Genomic DNA, 18716 nt, shown 5'->3' on the forward strand with positions numbered 1-18716 from the left:
CTTTGAAACACTGTCTTGCTGTATAAGTACCTTATAAATATCCAATAAATTAAAATAAATAGCCCATCCAGTAACCTGGGGGCGTGGACTCACCCCATCATATGGCTGAGCATGCAGGCAGATGTCCCTGATGCCTGCTATCCCAGACGAGATATTCCCGCCTCATGCAGTACATGACCAAATTACTCGGTGTTCAATCAACTGAAGCAAGGGTGAGTGTGTTTTCAATGACCTGCCTCTGTCACTGGCTGCCCCTTACCGAATGCCTAATAAGACACTCGGTAAGGGGCCTTCTGTCCTGTTCCATGGATCATTGGCTTTGCATAAGCGCATCAAGTGTCACCGATATTAAACACCCGGTACAGAAAGAAGGGCCCATGAAGTAGGCTGAAAAGTCGAGTTGAAGGAGGCTGCAAACCCTCAGGTCCCTGTCCTTTTTAGGGACAGCTACCACATGTTGTTGGCCGACCTGTGGGAAACTCACGTTCACCTGTTTGCCTCCTGGTGCTCTAACACTGGAAACATCTAGCATACTACCCTGGAGAACGATTAAGCTGCTCAAATGGATTGAAGAACTCTCTCCAGAGTAGGGAGAAGTACCTTGGCTGGAATCTTGGACTTCTGATCTTTTATATGAGCGAGGACTAGCTTTGCACCCCTAGCATTCCGAGCCTGCTCCCAGGCTGTGCAAACCACCAAGACCGAAATGATACACCTCCCAGCCACCTCTTCTGTATCCTTTCCTCCTGGCATTGCCACACAAGCCACATGGCTCGCAACATGATGTGAATCTCTTAGACTGCAAACTCAAGAGCCGGCACGTAATTACTTTAATAACAGCTGCTTAGCCTAATACATACTATAAAGATCGGCCATACATCACCTACCATTCCATTTAAAATCCCATCTGTACTGTTCCGATCAGAAGTCAGCAACTTTCCATTCTCTTTCTGGTCGTCCCTCTCCACTCCTATGCCCTCTATATGCAAATCTTAAATGTGCAACTCACACTCTGCATGCCAGGTTTTCCACCAGTCCCACCTCATTCCACAGCCTCCTTGATGGCTGGATCTCCATGCCGCATTGATCCCACTTTAAAAAGCCTTACTTTTATTTTCCAAATACTCCCATGGACTTACTCCCTCCCAATCCGGCGAACTCCATTTCTATCAGTTTTCCACCTCACACTATCCACTCCAATGCTGTACGGAACTGCTCTGAACCCCAGACACACTGCAGTGCCTCTCACTTTTGCTCATTTGCCTTCATTGCTTTCTACCACTGGAGCTCCTGGCCTCTCGACATCAGGAACCTCATTATGTTTCCAGTCTGCCCTCAAACATGTCTCCTCTCCCAAGAAGGGTCTCATCAGAAATCAGTCTCATCGTCCATCCCCTTGACCTCCAACCCCCTCCCCATCTGTTCATATGGTTCTATGTCATTCCATCGCCGTTTTTTTCACAGCATTTTTTGCCATCGATATTTTGCTGCAAAAACTCACCAAATTTTGTTTTGTTTTTCTTGGGGGTTTAACCCCCCCAAACCTCCTTCCCACCTATTTACAACCTCGTACCCACACCCCCACTACACCTTACACCCCTATACCCCCCATCATTTCTGATATGTTTTTGCTGCAAATAAATTGCCAGCAAAAAATGCTGCGAAAAAATTAACGGGCGATGAATGGACGTCGTATCACACATGTTGCCTACAGCTTCTTAGTGTAATTCTATCTAAATGTTGTTCATTTTATTACAATGTTTGCTTGTACGATCCTATTATCTGTACATAATGTCTATAAGGTCTAAAGGGAGTTTTGCTGTGTACATATTACTAGAAAGTTAATCTGCATTGTCCCTGTTATAAGTTCCATTGCAGCCCTCGTCGCTGGTTGGATCATAATCTACTGTAAATAAAACACCCAATCATGGGGCTGGTCTGACCTCAGCAACCATGTTTATCAATCAATACATATACAACTCTGACCTGGGCAGGAACTGACAACGGGAAGCAACCCAGGTGTGCATCCTAGAACACTAGAGTGGGCAAGCTAGCCATTGGCTCTCTGCGGAAGAGTAGGACTTCCCTGGGCTTCCAGAACTGTGCCCTGGATAGTGACAACCTACAGTGCCAGGGACTGAAATTATGGTATTACCCAAATTGACCTTTTACAATTGACCTTTAGTCCTGATTGACCTAATGATAGTGGTCCTAATTGACCTTCTGCACAATTAACCTTTACCTTTATTTTACTTTTTATATGTATGTGTGGGTGGGCTTGGGGTAATAAACAATGTAATGGGATTGGTTAGGGTGCTGCAGGTATTTTTATGATTGAGTGAGGGGCTGCAGGGGGTTTCCCACGCATATATGTCCTAATTGACCTTCATTTCATGGTCAATTGTGCAGAAGGTCAATTCTCCCGCAATCAATTGTGAAAAGGTCAATTAGTATACATCCGAAATGTGTCTGGTTGGCATTTCTTTAAATAGGAGTACCCTTGTTGGTAGTGAACAGCTTGTCAGTCATTGCACTAGAATTCTTTACAGAGCCAACATTTAAAATGAGACTTCATCAGGAATCCCTGAGCTAACCGGCCTTCTATTCTTACTATTAATTTCTGAAAAGGCAGACCAAGGGGACAGTATGATCAGCTGGACATCGCCACAGATTTAAATGGGCAATAGAGGGAAGGAAAGCCTAGAAGTTGCTAACTGCATATATGTAAAATGGTGATTGACAATTATTACAACAGATATTTTATGTCACGGTCCCACTCAATTTCACATGAAACTATGAAGGTGAAGAGCCTCGAGCCACCCATCAGTGTCTGGATTGGGCGAGTTTACTTTGGTGCTTGAGGAACTGAGTTTTCTTTTGCGTAAGGACGTTGTGATTTCTTTGGATGGTGAGGGAGGTGACGCAGAGGAACATCTCAAGGAATGTGTGTTAATGGAGTATTGTTCCATGCAGAAAGTCACTAAGTATGTTTGACTTTGGAAATCCAACGCACCTCATTGAAAGAGGAAATCACCTTTTTGTAAACAGAATTTATTTTTAAGAGGAACATGTTGGTGCTTCAGACAACAGAGTTGAAAGGTATTGGCAAAACACTCTCTCTTACTATCTATTCAGAGGTCAAAGTTAAGACAGATAAACCCTCTGGGATACATCAATCGGATTGGGTTAGAACCTAGGAAGAAGCAGTTTCTGAGGTTAGCAGATCTTTCAAACATGACTTCAGATAGCAGACCTAAACTGTTCTGAAGTCACGTGCCTTTCTCTCTCATTCCATGCGCAGAGGGTAACCCACCTGGCCACTGACAGAATGTAAACCATAACCCTCTGACCTGACTCGCCTTCACCTTAGCGATATCCTTAACAATATACCTCAGGGTCACATAATCCTGAAATGCACTCATTATAGCAAACCCGCATCCTCGCTCAGTGGATTTTGCAATAGTATGCTTGGCTTTTCCCCAATGCACGCATATTCCCATCCCTCCAGACATTTTTAACATTACAACTTTTATACATTAAAATGTTCTTCACATAATCCCAATACAATGATTAACATGCTACTACTCGTCTTTACATTTTCTTTACAAAACTAAACAATAATAACATGACACGACTATTCTTTGCATTATCTTTACAAAAGAAAACACATGGCACACGCAAATCAGGCATGTGTGCCGGGAAGCTGTATTGGCTGCACACACTTGCTCAAGACGTTTTATCTCACCAGAAGCTGCTTGATAGTTGCAATCCGATCATTAACTTACACATAGTTTCACAGGTGGAAATGGCTCCTTTTAATCACTGAAGCACAAATGCATGAACCAAGGTATGGATCAGCTGCATTCCTGCAATTAACCCATCGCCTGTCGGGCAACTGGTCTTCCAGGCAGAAATCACTCTGACACCGGCCAATATAACAAGGGATGGAGGTAATATAGCCCACTCAGAAATGCCCAATTAGAACACATCAGTATAATGCAACAAGTAATTGGTATAACCAGGAAATCGATACACATGACCAAAGCCCTCTATCCCTCCTCAAATGCCACCAAAGACTGCCACCCAACGATTAGTAAAACTATCCTTCGGGCTACACATGTTTTACTGTCATATGCCTTAGACAGCAGGTGTTTGAAAGCATGACTATCAGTCAGGTTACAAAGATCATAGAGGTGTATGCTTTACGCAGCATAGCTACCTCTGGCCATTCAACTGGAATCATGATAGAGATGCATATTGTAAGTATGTCTTTTCAGCAATAATGGACACTAATAAGCCACTGAAAGAAGCCACTTTTGGTGAGCTCCAGGATATACAGTGATGACAGGGAGTGACTAGTGATTGCCCCTGTTCAATATGAACATAGCCAGAAGTATAACAACCATCTCTGATGCACAGGATAGCCATAATGCGGCAATACAATAATAATAATGTATTTAGCATTTTTGCCAAAACAATGTACATAGAATTATTTTGCCCCATCTGAATTTAGCATTGGTTGATTGACCTCAGAAGGATGAAAGGATGAGTTGGCCTTGCTAGGATTCGAATCTGTGTCCTACAGATCAAACACAGATGGCAGCAGCAAGGGCTCAACCCATTGTGATATCCTACCGGCCCTTTTGTGATTAATGTGTCTCAGTTAATTGGTTTCTGTGGTAAGATGCAGAGGCAAATGTTAAACTTAACTTGCTTTACTTTATTTTCCTGCCGAAAACCAAACTTTCAATAAAGATAACTACATTTCTCAGCAAACACTGTGTAATCCCTTTGTTGTACCCCCACCTCCCCCTGAATCCCCAACCTCAACCCCCATTTGATCTTAGCCCAGGAGCAACCTCCTTGTCACATGTCTATGGCCACATCCTGACTCTAGCCCCTCCTCTTTATTTGCTGTTTGCCAGCAGTTATTTTTTGTCTTTATTGCTTTTCTGTAGTGCCAGTTTGACCTTGTGTTAGTTGTAAAGGGCCAAACTGCTGTGATTTGTTACAGATCCTGCTTTCATTGTGCCATTGTATTTGTTTGTAACTTAATTAGTGCAATGCAGGGGGAGGAATTCATTATCCCTCAGGCATGTTTTTTCATTAAACATTTTCTACAGCATGGGAGCAAAGGCAATTTCGAGGCCCCTACTCCAGCGACCAATAGTCCGAGTGATACACAGGCTGTTGCGAGCTGCTGTACTTTTGTGTTAGTTGCTGTATACTATCTTTGCCTCCGCGTGGGGGTATGGGCCTCAGCTTTAGGACATGTTTGCTCATGATTTCCTCTTGTGCCCACAGACAGCTCACATCCTCACATGTAGCACTTAGCAGAGACTGAATCGTGTTGGTCCCTCCATGCTTGCTCATTAATCATTCCGGGAAACAGATGAATTCAAGACTGACACTTGCAAACAGCTGTTCACTTATTAAGGCTGCAATGTCCTGTGTCATTGTTTCCCCCCTCTGACAACACCCAGAGTGGGCTTGATTTACATGACCTACTGTGCTTTCCTTACAGTCATATTAAGCATGTCTGCCTCTTATTTATTTATTTATTTATTTAATTCATTTATTGAATATTTTTAAAATTTTTACATCAAAAAAGTGTTTCCAGGTACCAAAAGACAAAGGAGGGGCGGACAGAGAAGAGCATATCAATAACAGTCCTACTAGGTCTTGTGATCGTGCAAGTGCAATAAACAGGAAATGCAGGCAGGGGGCTGGGCAAGGGAGGCCCAGGAGGGCAAGTGCTCAGGGAAGAAGGAAAGGGGGTCAGCTAGTGTGACGGAGGGGGTGGACCAGACTCGGTAGGCTAGTCAAGGAAGGGTGCCCGAGGGCTAGTGCTGCTAAAGGGGGGGGGACCGGTCGAAGGAGGGCCTGGCCCTGATAAGGCTCATGAGAGATTCAGGCAACTAGTCAGGGGCAGATGGAACTAGCAGGGGAGGGGGAAGGAGGAAGTGAAAGGGAAGGTCTTGAGAAGTTTCCAGAATTTAAGGAGATCCAGCTCAAGAAGGAGAGGGCTAGGGAGGCTGTTCCAGAGAGAGGCTCCTGCTGAAGAAAGAGCTCTACCCCCAACTCTCTGCTTGGAATAGCGTCTGACCTGCAGAGAGTTTGAGCGAGAAGACTGAAGAGCTCTAGCAGGGAGGTATTTAGGGAGAGAGAGTTAGATATAGGCCCAGAAAGCCCTGTGAATGATGCTGAGGGTCTTGAATTTGATCCTTGCAACCGCAGGGAGCCAATGGAGAGATTTTAGTGCTGCAGAGATGCGGTCCCTGGGCTTGAGGCCAAGGATAAGTCTTACAGTCCTACTCTGGATTACTTGAAGAGGGTGGAGGGAGGAAAGAAGCAGATTGAGGGAGAGGCTGTTTTAAGAGTCCAGCCTGGAGAGAACCAGAGCTCTGGAGACGTTGAGTTTCTGGGGGAATGTGAGGAAAGAGAGAATGCCTCTAAGGAGGTGAAGCTGAAAGTGAGGGTTCTTTTCTTTGCAATTTCTAGATGCACTTAGTTTAATAGAAGGTGACCTTTTCTCTCTTTGTGGTGTGCGCACACCTATGTGTCATGCACTGCTTGCGTGAATATCATCTGGTCACTGTGCCCTCCTGTGCCCAGGGTGGTAGGCGACTTATGAGTGCTCTCCACAAGGCTTTCAGAGCTGAATCTGCCCAGATTGTATCTTGATGGGTCTGTGATGTGATAAAGCATGCTGGCATTGATACTTCACTGTCTGTCTGCCATTCAAAATAGGGATCCATGGCTTCCGATCCTTTTAGTGCTGGAGCCGAATTTGATGGTATTTTGAAAGTGGTTGTTGAGTCAGGAGATTCGGCATCTAAGGCCTTCTATTTTAAGTGAGTGGACGCAATGGCTTTGTTGGTGGTGAGTAAGCTTTGAAAAAGTGTAATACTTGCCTCCTGGTTTTACCATAGAATGCAGATGACCTATACTAAGTATTAAAATGGGGTATTGATTCTATTAAAGACAGAGGCAAATTGTATTCTATCCTACTAGATATTATTCTGAAAATGTTTTGTTGCTGCAATTCATTTTATACTCTCTCTAATATTTATTTGTTCTCAGCTCCTGGCCTTTTGAAGTTGTCCAAGTCGTCTCTGGCTATTTGTTGGTAGAAGTTGCCTATTTCACTGACATCTGGATACAGCATTCTTTGGTTCGCTGCATCTTTGGTTTCTTTCATGGACTCTGCTTGGACATTGGACTGCCATGAGTTGCAGAAAAGAAAGATGAGAGGCGGATATGAAGGCAAAGTCGTGTTGGCAAATTGGAAAAAGAACTTGAGTTTGCAGAGTTTGTGGAAGCTGTTACTCTGTTCTTTCACTGGAGGAGCTTAGTGTTTCTTTTGTGGCTGCCAAGAGAAAGAGGAGCCAATGCCGTTTAAGCCAGCACCCCGTCGCGGAGTGAGCAGAGTGTTTGTGGTGTTCGTGGCGAGCGTGAAGAGCCATGGAGCCCGCCACCTATGACCCACCAACACTTGACTGTCAGACCACGAGAACACTCGCACCCTGCCCGTGCCGCCGCCTCAGACTCGACTCCAGTTGCAGAGATGTAAATCCGCGGTGGCTGTAGTGGCTGGATTGGCAGACACAGGAAGCCTCTGACACAAGTAGGAAACCACACATTTATAACCCTGATGTACAGTGCGTGAATGGGGAGGCGCTTGGAGGGGGGTTGATGTGTTTACAAAAAGATCTACAGATAATGTCGAAGTCACCCATGATCTCATGTGATCCTGTACAGATAATACAGATAGACTTGACCACGCCCATAAACTCCCTCATTGGCGTAACAAACATAACAAACATAACAATGATACCAACCAAGCCTAATATAGAATGCTACTATCAGAATCCTGCTAACCTGCCTGAGGGTCGGGTGCCGCTGTCTCCCTCTGACGCTGATGTTTTGCCGCGGTCATTGCAGTGTGGCTCGGTAGAGACGGGAGGCGGGGCGGAAGTGGAGGGAGGAGGGGTTGAGCCTCGCCCCGAAGCGAATCCACAAGGTTCTCCACAACGCATTCTAAGCGATAGAACGGGAATCACTGTACACAAAATCCACCTTGCATGGCGTTGTGTGCAAAACAGGAAATCTTGCACAACAGAAAAAAGCTATGATAAAAGCTACACAGAATACATGTCTCTCACAACTGAAATAGATTGCTTGCCCCCCCACCGCCGCTGCAAATCAGCTTTATGTCTGCTTCAAGTAAGCACATTCAAAATCTTGAAACGTCGACCCATATGACAGATCAAGTGCACAGTGTTTCTGCGTGCCAGATTGACGGCCTAGTTAAATCAAAAGAAGAAACCATGGTTATATATGCACCAACACATCAACATCTACAATTGCTGTCGGAGACAGAAGAAGTCTTTGCTGCAGAAGACCGGCCCAGCCAGTTGGCATTCGTAAACAGAATACAGCAAGGAGTTGCAGAGTACAATCAAGCATTGAATAAAGATTTGTCCCCTGCACCGTTCCCTGCAACCTTGGACAACCTTACGGGTGATAAGTCTAATAGACGTAACTTCCTGGCAGTGGCAGAGCAATTACTAAGAGACTTGGTTTCCCTCAATGAAAAAATGTATAATTGTGATGCTAAAGAAACACGTACACACACTGCGTCGGACAAAGTTAGAGGCAAATATAAAACTAACAGGGAATCAAAAAAGCCCAACATCAGGATGAGAGAAGTACTGACAAATCACGCACAAACTTCAAACTGGCAAAAAAACGAATATGGATCGATGTGAGTCTGTCTCCTGAAATTGTAAGCTCACAAAAAAGACGCAATGTACATACAAGAGACGTTTCTCAAGCGCCATCAATCCAACCAAAGAGATCGGGAAAAAGTGAAGATGTACGTAAAACGAGAACGATCACGGTTTCATCCTCTGATGAATCTTCAACTGACTCATCTATAGCTGAAAGGGCGTTCCCAAAATATGAAGATCAATACCTGCAAGACATTGAAATGAGAGTAGACAAATTAGAGAGATAGTAGAAACTGTTAGCTTCGTGCTAAGATCTAACATAGCTTCTGCAATAACAATAGCAGTAGCGCCATTCACGAAAATCTATGAACAATTCAATGAAAAATTACAAAGACCAGAACACTCTGATCGCATTAATGAACTCCAAGATGATGAGCTTGGAAGTTGAATTGAAGGAAATGAAAATTCCAACGCACACTCACCTTCAAAAGTTGGAATTATCAACAACACTGCCAAAAGAAAATCTAAAGAACAACGCTGATGACAAGAAACTACTGGCCGAGGTTGCCAGAGAAGCTCTTCTTATTCTAAAGAGAGTGCATCTTGAGAGAAGTAAAAGGGAGCTGATCCCTGACCAAGGGACACCAAAAGCGAGAACAAATTCACCTCTAGAACAGAGTCATTATTGAACAACTCAAGTCGACAATTCAACTAACACCTAGCATGAACTACATGTTGAAGTTCATAATGAAGAGGTAAGAGACTGTCCACAAAGGAGTGAAAACAATGGGAACGATCACAAGAACCCCATAAAAGAGACATCTAACGACAAAATAAATAAACAAATCCTAAATGTTGAAACATCTCTTCCAGAGACTGCCCTGCTTAACGAACCCTCGACATCTGCCAACGCACAAGGGCAAATCCAGAATCCTAAAGACAACCTGACCGCAAAGAACACACAAGGACATGATTAGGATTTGGAAGAGCCTTCTAACATGGGCAGTAAAAACGATTAAAAAAATAAGAAACATGCTCCATTTTTGAAAAACAAAAAAATGAGGCAATAACAAAAAAAGCGGGACAAATTCAAAAAAGAGAAAAATGTAAGAAGAAAACAAAGAACCTACCCGCTGTTAAACATACAAATTCGAACAGTTCAAGGAAGTTCCTGAGGAACTTGAAGTCATTGAATGTCACTGTTCATACAACAGCATTCCAAAAGGACAGTAACACAAAAGAGATACATGAGTCTCAGGACCAAGACACAAATAACGGGAAAAAAGAGGAAACGAATCACAGATTGACAGAAAACAATCTGAAGGAAGATGATCAAATAATGGAGGAACTGATGAACCTCTCTACACATGAAACTGACGATGCGCCCAGTGATTGGGAAGACGAAGGTTCTGAAAGAAACAGGATAATCATCTGTAGTGACTCTGAATCCGAGCAGGACCTAACAAAAAAGATGCAACTCCAATAAAAACAAAACAAGCACCCAAAAGAATATGCGTAATAATTGCTTCCCCTTAGTTGAAAGCGAGCTACCAAAACAGGCAAGCATCACAGGACAGGGGCAATCAGTTCCAGACAATTGAAGAAAGAAGAGAAGCAATAGCAGTAAATGAAGTAAAAGTGAGCGGGACACAGTCAGGTTTCCAAAATAAAGATTGACTGACTATGTCAGCAAGACCCTACTCGAAGAACGTAGTAAGGAATCTACAGCAAAGTCAGAATAAGAGAAAGTGGTTGAGTCAACAGGAAAAAGAGGTGGAGTGGATATTTGGGAAACCTAAAATGACGGCGAACAAAGAAAAAGACAACTTACGTATACAAAATGTGGAATCTAACTATTGCTTACTGCTTGAAAAAATTGACACAGAGGAGGATGGATTAACACTTAACAAGAATAACGTACTTCACCTATTCCAGCACATCCCACCACTAGGGTCAATCAATTCATGCAACATCAAAACTGTTGAATTCGTTAAAGAGTCACAATTTGACAGAGTTTTACTTCGCATTTATTCTAGATACACCAAAGAAATTATCCTAAACGGATTGGATGACCTAAACCATTTAGGTTTTGATGTGACAGAAGTCATCTTAGAAAAGAACAATGAAATACTAAGAACAAGCCCTACGCAAAGGGCTTCCGAAATAACACCACCTTTAAAACAAATGGAAAGGCACAAAACACAGCATTTGACTTATAAAAGAAATTGGACGCCAGTTTCAGAAGCAACAACTCAGAATGAACTGACTGGAATCAATAAACCCTGTTCAATAAACCAAATGATAAAAAATAAAAATAACTATACCGTGTTGCAAGGAAGTAGAAAACACGAAAAATCAGGGAGCTTAAACAATGGATGTCAAACAAGATGGTGACAACTGGAGATGGATAGCGGGAGCATTACATATGAGCAAAACAAGCTAACGACCAACGACATCGGACCAAAAACCCATACAAATTGGATCTTTGAACACAAGAGGCCATGCACATTTATTTCAAAGCCCAGCAAAAGAACTAGGGGACTTAGACATCCTCTGCATGCAAGAAACATGGCTGACAAACATGCCTTGTGTTCCGAACTATGAAGCTGCCCTAAATCCAGCAATAAAAAGACAGAAGGGATGGCCAATGTCCGGGCTACTCATTTTAGTTAAAAAGAAGAGAGGTCTGTGCATAAGGAAAACCTGCAATCCAACTCCATACATTCAAATTACAGTAATTGAACAAACAACGAAAGAGAACAAAACAAAACATAGGCTGAATATTGTAAACATATACTGGCAACATAAAGCCACAGGCACGTGGCCCTTCGTTGATGAGCTGTGTGAAATAATAGACAGCATAATTTTAGACGAAAAGAATCAGAACATAATAATCTGTGGAGACTTAAACTTGGAATGTATACAAATACAATATGACAAAATGAAAACAAGAGTAAAAAATCTAAACCGGGATACCATTAAAGCACAATGGTTTGATGAGATGAAAGCAAGAGAACTGGTAATGCTGAACGGGAACACTAGAGGCGACATCCCAGCAAAAGCAATGTGGAAACAAAACAAACAACAGTCCGTGCTAGACTATTTCTTTGTTACTTGAGAACTTGCCAAAAAAAGCTACATATGGAAGTAATGAACATGGAATCAGAGTGATCACAATCTAATAAAAATGAATCTCAAACTCCTATACACTTCAGAAAGAGAAAGGTGGTCCCATAACTTTGAAGTTGAACCAAACCAGATCAGATTGTGACTTGATAGCAATACAATAACTAAGCTAACAAGGAATCTGAAGAATATTGATCCAACTAAAGGAAAAGACGCAGTGGATTATGTTCCAATATTAGAACAGTACAAAGAACTAAGACAAACATCAGGAAAGGAAAAATATAAAAAGTTACACACGTTCGATGTGGAAATTTTACGTAAAAATAGAGAACTCTGACAGAACATCAGGAAGCTCAAGTACTTGTCTCAGCCAGAAAAGATCAAACACAGAAAAACACTGCAAATGAAGTCCAAAAACTGGATTAAATGTCACAGGTCAGTTATGGAGCAAAGAGACACGGAAGTCATGATAAAAAATTATGACAGGGAAAAACGTACACAACTTCTGGTCAATAATAAACAAAACGGAAACTACGCAAGGATCATTAAGTTGCAAAATAGTAACTGAAGACCAGTGGAAACACCATTACACGAACCTGTTTAAAAGCCAAAATCCCACAACAGGGAAAAAAACAAGAAACCATGAATTCATGGGACATTGAAATTACAAGAGAGGACATTAGTCAGAACATAAACCATATCAGCTCCTCAAGAGCCTCAGGCCCCAATGGGCTGACAAATCATATGCTAAAACGAAATCCTGAGGAATGGACAGAGTTTTGCGACATCTTGTTCCAAACCATCTTGAACGAACGAACAATACCAACATCCTGGAAAAGCGCAATAATAGTACCTATATTTAAAAAAGGTATAAGATCTAATTAAGGAAGCTATATGCCAATTCCGCTCCTGGATGTTTTAGGAAAAAAATGTTCAACTCCAACAGAGATTAACATCTTGGATCAACCTGTCGGGATCCTTTGACAACAGACAAACAGGTTTCGTTAAGTTGGCTGTGGGCTGAATCTCCTTATGCTAAACATATTAAAGATGAAAGCAATAAAGAAAAAAAAGAAGGTCTACCTAGCATTTGTGGACCTAGCCCACGTCTTTGATGCAGTGGATCGTGACCTACTATGGAAAAAGATGATAAAGCAGAAATGCCCAATGGGTCTAGTACAGGCAATAAAAGAACTGTACTCTAACACTGAGTTCAAAGTCAGTTTAGACCAACATGGAATGCTGTCAGCTCCGATCAAAACTGAGAGAGGAATCAAGCAGGGATGCCCAATGGGGGCAATTCTGTTTAACTTCTTTATTGCGGACATTGGAGATGCATTAAACGAGACTCATTCCTTCCCTCCTAAAATCAATGGAAATTAGTTGCACTGGATGCTATATGCAGACGACATTGTGTAACTCGTCCAAACTCGAGTGGGCTTGCAGCAAAAATTAACAGTGCTGCAAAACTACATTACGAACAATGGCATGGAAATAAACATTGATAAAACAGAAATTCTAGGACTAAGGAATATGCAAGGAAGCAAAAAACAACCAAAATAAAAATATCAATGGAAACTTGGTCAAGAACAACTAACGACTGTCACACAGATAAGATACCTGGGGACACTGGTTAACTCAAGCATCAACGATGACCCCATGATAAGACTAAAAAATCTAAATGTAACCAACTGACATGTCAAGGAACAGTGATAAATTAAAAATATGGGAAATTCTCCTTAAACCAGTTATCGAGCGATCGAAAGTCATGCCCACAGTGATAATCGGAGCTTAAACTGCGTTAGGCTGTCCCCACACAACGTGGGAGGCATGTGAGAACATTTTTTGGAAAATAATTCTAAATCTACCGAATGGAACACCAACATCCTGATCAGATATGAGCTGAATCTGATATCAATGAATCCAAGAGTCATATGGAACACTCTTTGTCTATATAGGAAGGTGATTGGAGCTGACAACCTTCCACAGTTGAAGATTTTGAACAAGGGGCTCGCAGATAAAAAAAAACACGATACTGGGGGAATGGGAAAAAGCATGTGAGGATATTCTTGAAGAGCTCAACGCCAACAAAGAAACTTTATGTAAAAACCCAAACGCTGTGAAAAACAAATTGTGGAGAACAGATTGGATTGGAACAGCTGAACGTAGGAGGAATCATAGAAGTATGAACTTGGTACCAGCGGAAACAATGGCATACAAGGAAAGGCCAAAATACCTCGAAAAGTTCCCATCAAAACGACTAAGACATCTGTTTTTAAAGTTTAGATTAAACCTATTTGAGACAAAAGCGATTATAAACTGAAGAAAAGGAAGGCAAAAAACAGACAACATTTGCTGGTTGTGTAACAACGCTCCAGAAAACTTGAAACATCTGGTGCTCTATTGTCCTGGTCTGCAACCAGAAAGAATGAAATACTTTGGAGCAGAGATAAACAAAAGAACAACTTGGAGTGGTGAAGAATGGTGGTGTGCAATTTTTGAAGGACGAGACAACAAATTGACATTTGCCCTAACTCTCTTTCTGGAACAGATGACCAAAAGACTTGAGAACTGAACCTAAAAGTTTAAGCGAAGGTCACTATACCAGAAGTGAGAAAAGACGATAAATATATGTTAATATTTTAAAAGTTTGTAACATTTTAAAAGTTTGTAATAAACTATAAAAAAAATCAACTATCGGATTCCCCAGGTATTGCTGGAAAATGTATTTTTTTAACTGAACGTTAAGACCACTTCCTTCGATGCTGAAAGTTACAGCAAGGAATTATGCATTTGATCCACACTTCTGTGTCTTTAATATGATAGGTTATTTATAACGTACTTAATACCCAGAGGTTTCTAAGCGCGGACCCAGGGATCGAACCTGTGTTGCTCTGTGTCATTTTGCTTCTAAGGCGAGCACGTTGCCCCTGAGCTATCCTCCTGAGACGATAGAATCATAAATCTCTCTAACAAATTAAATCGGTTAATCTCAATTGTCAGAATTTAGTCTAACAGGTAATTATTGTGAATATGACCATTAGCCAGCACGTTTACTGTTTGTGAAGTACGACTGTGCAGACCTTTATGAAAATGCAAACCATATTACGGAAACTGTCACTGACATCAGACTAATCACACTCATGTTAATTGGCCACTGCTAGAGGGCACACATACCAACAGCTGTGATGAGATGATATAGAGGTCACCAGTCACCATGACAACAGTCACATTGATTCAATCGAAGATTCAATCGAAGAGAATGCTTGTGTTGTAGTCACAAACAAAGAAAGACGCAGAGATCCATCAGGACACACTTCTTGGGATAGGAAATGGGGAATGCAGGAAGCAACTTACAGAGTTTAAAACACCCTCACACCTGAATCTCCTTTGCCCTTCCTCTAAGATGTAGCTCTCCAGCCAGTGCTTGGTTATAAACTCCAAAATCAATCTTGAATGTTTATCAACGAGCACACAATACTGTAGCGTAAATGACACTTCCCATTTTCACTGAAGCCAAAGCAAGTCATTGGGTCGGTGTGCCACTTCCTCTGTTCATCACTGTATTTAAAAGCAATTATCCCATCGTTCCTCACAGCTGCACAAGCGCATTTCTCAAAATGTAAAAGAAAAACAATCCCAACTGACTGAAACCCTAGAGAACGTTGGGAATATTTTTCGGGATCCGATAAATTCACAGAAATCATCTTGAGGTTGAAGAAGACCACACTGTGCATTCCAATTCTCTATGTTTCTGCCATGCCACTCGGAAGCCAATTGCTATTGCAATTTGACCTCTGAATATAATGTCTCTTCTAGAGGAATGCTGGGACTTCCCCTAGGCTTAATTTTGGAAAAGTCGATGGATGCGTACTGAAGGGAGTCGTCCGTAAAATTCTCGTACACGTCATCTTCTTTGGAGTTAATTGCACCATTGCCAGAGTTTGCCATCTTATCAACCTGGGGGCCGCCTGCAGCGATGGGACCCTAAAGAGAATGCAGAAATTGGAAAGGTGAGGCCCACAATCTGTAAATGGAAAGGGAAGGACGAAAACATTCAAGCAATGTAACCTAGTACCCAGACCACCCCTTGTTTTCCATAACCTAGTACCACTATTTGTTTTCATAAGGCTTCCTCTATTCACATCATTATGCACACTTAAAGCCTTCTTGGAGGGCATACACAGATCTTTCACAAAGGCATCGCCCACGACGAAAACTGTGCGTCTTGCCCTGTTTGCCAGCCGCACTACACATAGTAATTAATTTGCCTAATGTTTGAATCAGCAATGATTGTTTTAAATATCCTTTTGCGGATTCCCTTCGGTGCTACATCAGAATTTGTTGCAACAAAGCACACAGAGGAGCCCGTTGTGAATGGCTATACCTACAATAGACTTAAATGATGATGACGATAATGATGATCATGATGATGCCAACATATACAGGTAAGTGGCCGAATCCGGTCAATTTACAAATGTGCACTCCAGAGAACCACCTCTTCATGCAACAGTGGGACAATTTCACAACAATTTCACACTGATTACTTTAATTTCCCAAGCTTTGGGTCCGAACAGTGCTCTGTGTTTAAATCAACACAGTGGATCCCAGAACTCTCAATTCACTGCTACTAGCTTTCATAACAGTCATTTTGGCGAAAGTAGAATTTATATTTGTAAACAACTCGGCTGATGTGCGCTCCATGAAGAACGGCGAGGAACGTGATCGCCTGGGTATGTAAGGACATGTAGCGGTGAGAAGCTCTACATTTAGATCTTGTTAAAGGGAATGTGTTCGGCTGCTACTCATCTATTGGGCATCTAAAAACAGAAACGGAATGCACCCAAATTGGCAAAAATCCTCACATCAGCAATGATATTGTTGTTTGATGGGGATCCCAGACATAACATCTTTGTAAAATTGAAAAGGACATAATTCGGTGGGCAAGAATTAAACTTCTCCATGAGAGCCCTTCCTTTAAGATTAGAGGGAAGGTTTGAGCTGGAAAGTTACCAACATGTGGGGAAGTTCTCTCAATGAAACGTTTAAAACAGGAGGCAAAATTGTGCATTTTACAGTATCATGTGCATTTTGTGCATCTTTCTGTGAACATTTGAGTAAAAGGCCACATAGTTTGTAGTCCGTTTTATAGGGTAGCAATAGATGCCAAGTCACCAACAATGAACAGGATCATTTTCAATGCATTTTCGGGATGCTTGTCCCCATATGTGCCACTATACAAATCATTTTCATGCTAGCTGTGCTGGCTGCACCATTATTTGCAAGTACTCCCATCCAAGAGCATACTCATGTTTTCTTTGGCCTTAAGGCATGTAATGCTACTAAAAACATGTCCAGGGTGGCTCTGTGAATATATGTCATATTTCCCAAGTAAGAACATACTCTATTGGCTTAGTCAGTAAAAAATGCCATTCCACAGTAAGAATGTGTTTCTACGTGGCCAGTCTGGCTGCAACAATGTAGGCCAGTCTAGCTACATAAGAATGCCCACCATGTTGGCTATTCCATTAATGCCGGTAAAACATACCATGTGTCCAACTTTACAGCGCACTTGACAATGTAAGACTTGGCACATGCACACCTACGAGGAAGTGCTAATGGCAACAGTATTGTTTTTGAATTATTGGCTTGGAATTTGCACCTTATTTAAATGCATATTTGAAAAGTATATGCATGGCAATCATTTTGGATAGTTATTCCGTTTTATAGCACTTAAAAATCAAGATTGGTTCTAAGGAAGACGAGACAACAGTGTTCATAGTCAAAACTAGTACTCCACAGAGTATCTATAATATGTACTGCACTTGGATTCTTGAGCAGCATATTTGTATTTGTATTTTATTATTTATATAGCGCTTTACACCAAAGCACTTTACAGCATAACAACCAAAATACATTAAACATGGAACACAGAAGCAATAAAATAAACATGATTCAAACCAGAAAAACAGCATGTAGAACAAAAATATACGTGGTGTTATTGCTGAATGCTGAGCACAGATTGGCACCTAGTTGCCCTGAAACCTTTTGGCTAGTTGTAACGATCAGTCAAGATCTTTTACCTTTATTATGTGCATTGCCCATGATGGTTGTAAAATGTATGTATTTTATGTTTTTTGTTGTACATATCGTTTTCTTTTCTTTGTTTGCCTAGTTGAAAGACGAGAGGTTATCCTTATTTGTGTAGGATATTGTGATGAGTATGTTTCATGTAATACATATTCAGTGTGTTTGTTAGGTGAGATGTCTGAGCAATTTGCACTTTTACATTGAACACTTTGCACTTTTACATTTTGCACTTTGTACTTTCTATATGTGAATAATTGAAAATGAAATGTGTATATATAGAAACAATTATTATTAAAATACTTTAGGTATGTATGGTATGAAATGCTGGCCATTAATACCTTTCTGTATGTGTTGCTAGTTTAGTATTTGTGCTAAATTTGTATGCGCTTGTCTAATTAGTTGACAATCCTTATGGGTGTACTTAAATCAGTTATCAACAATGAATAGTTTTCTCATAATTAATTCCTTTTAGACACGTTATCACATGGAGATTTAATGTCACATTGTAATTTTCTCCCTGCTCGCTCTCCATGGTGGCTCAGGGTACCTTGTTTTATTTTGACATATACCTTGGATATCATGGCAGCATTCTAATGAATTTTTTAAGGGGCAGCTATAACAGCCATTTTCCTTTTGCATTTTTTTCCCTAAACTGTATTAATCTTACACCTGTTGTATTTGTTAATTCTAAGGAATCATGTCCGGCAAACACATTGTGGTCAAAAGTCGCGGGATGGTGCGGGACAAGAAGTGTGTGATATCACTTTT

The 18716-nt window shown here is 41.4% G+C and overlaps 1 protein-coding gene across 2 annotated transcripts in view; it reads right to left on the bottom strand.

The window, feature by feature from the left end:
- Nucleotides 1-3035: 3035 nt before the first annotated feature.
- Nucleotides 3036-18716, bottom strand: part of LOC138528594 (myelin-associated glycoprotein-like) — an 889265-nt gene continuing 873584 nt past the window's right edge. For both annotated transcript variants that reach the window (XM_069640378.1, XM_069640386.1), the window contains exon 12: nucleotides 3036-15845. In XM_069640378.1, the coding sequence (XP_069496479.1) occupies nucleotides 15639-15845 (207 nt within the window). In that variant the 3' untranslated portion in view covers nucleotides 3036-15638. The remainder of the gene's footprint in view (nucleotides 15846-18716) is intronic.

The sequence above is a fragment of the Ambystoma mexicanum genome, chromosome 1q, assembly GCF_040938575.1.
Source record: "Ambystoma mexicanum isolate Mex_15411 chromosome 1q, UKY_AmexF1_1, whole genome shotgun sequence".
Taxonomy (NCBI): domain Eukaryota; kingdom Metazoa; phylum Chordata; class Amphibia; order Caudata; family Ambystomatidae; genus Ambystoma; species Ambystoma mexicanum.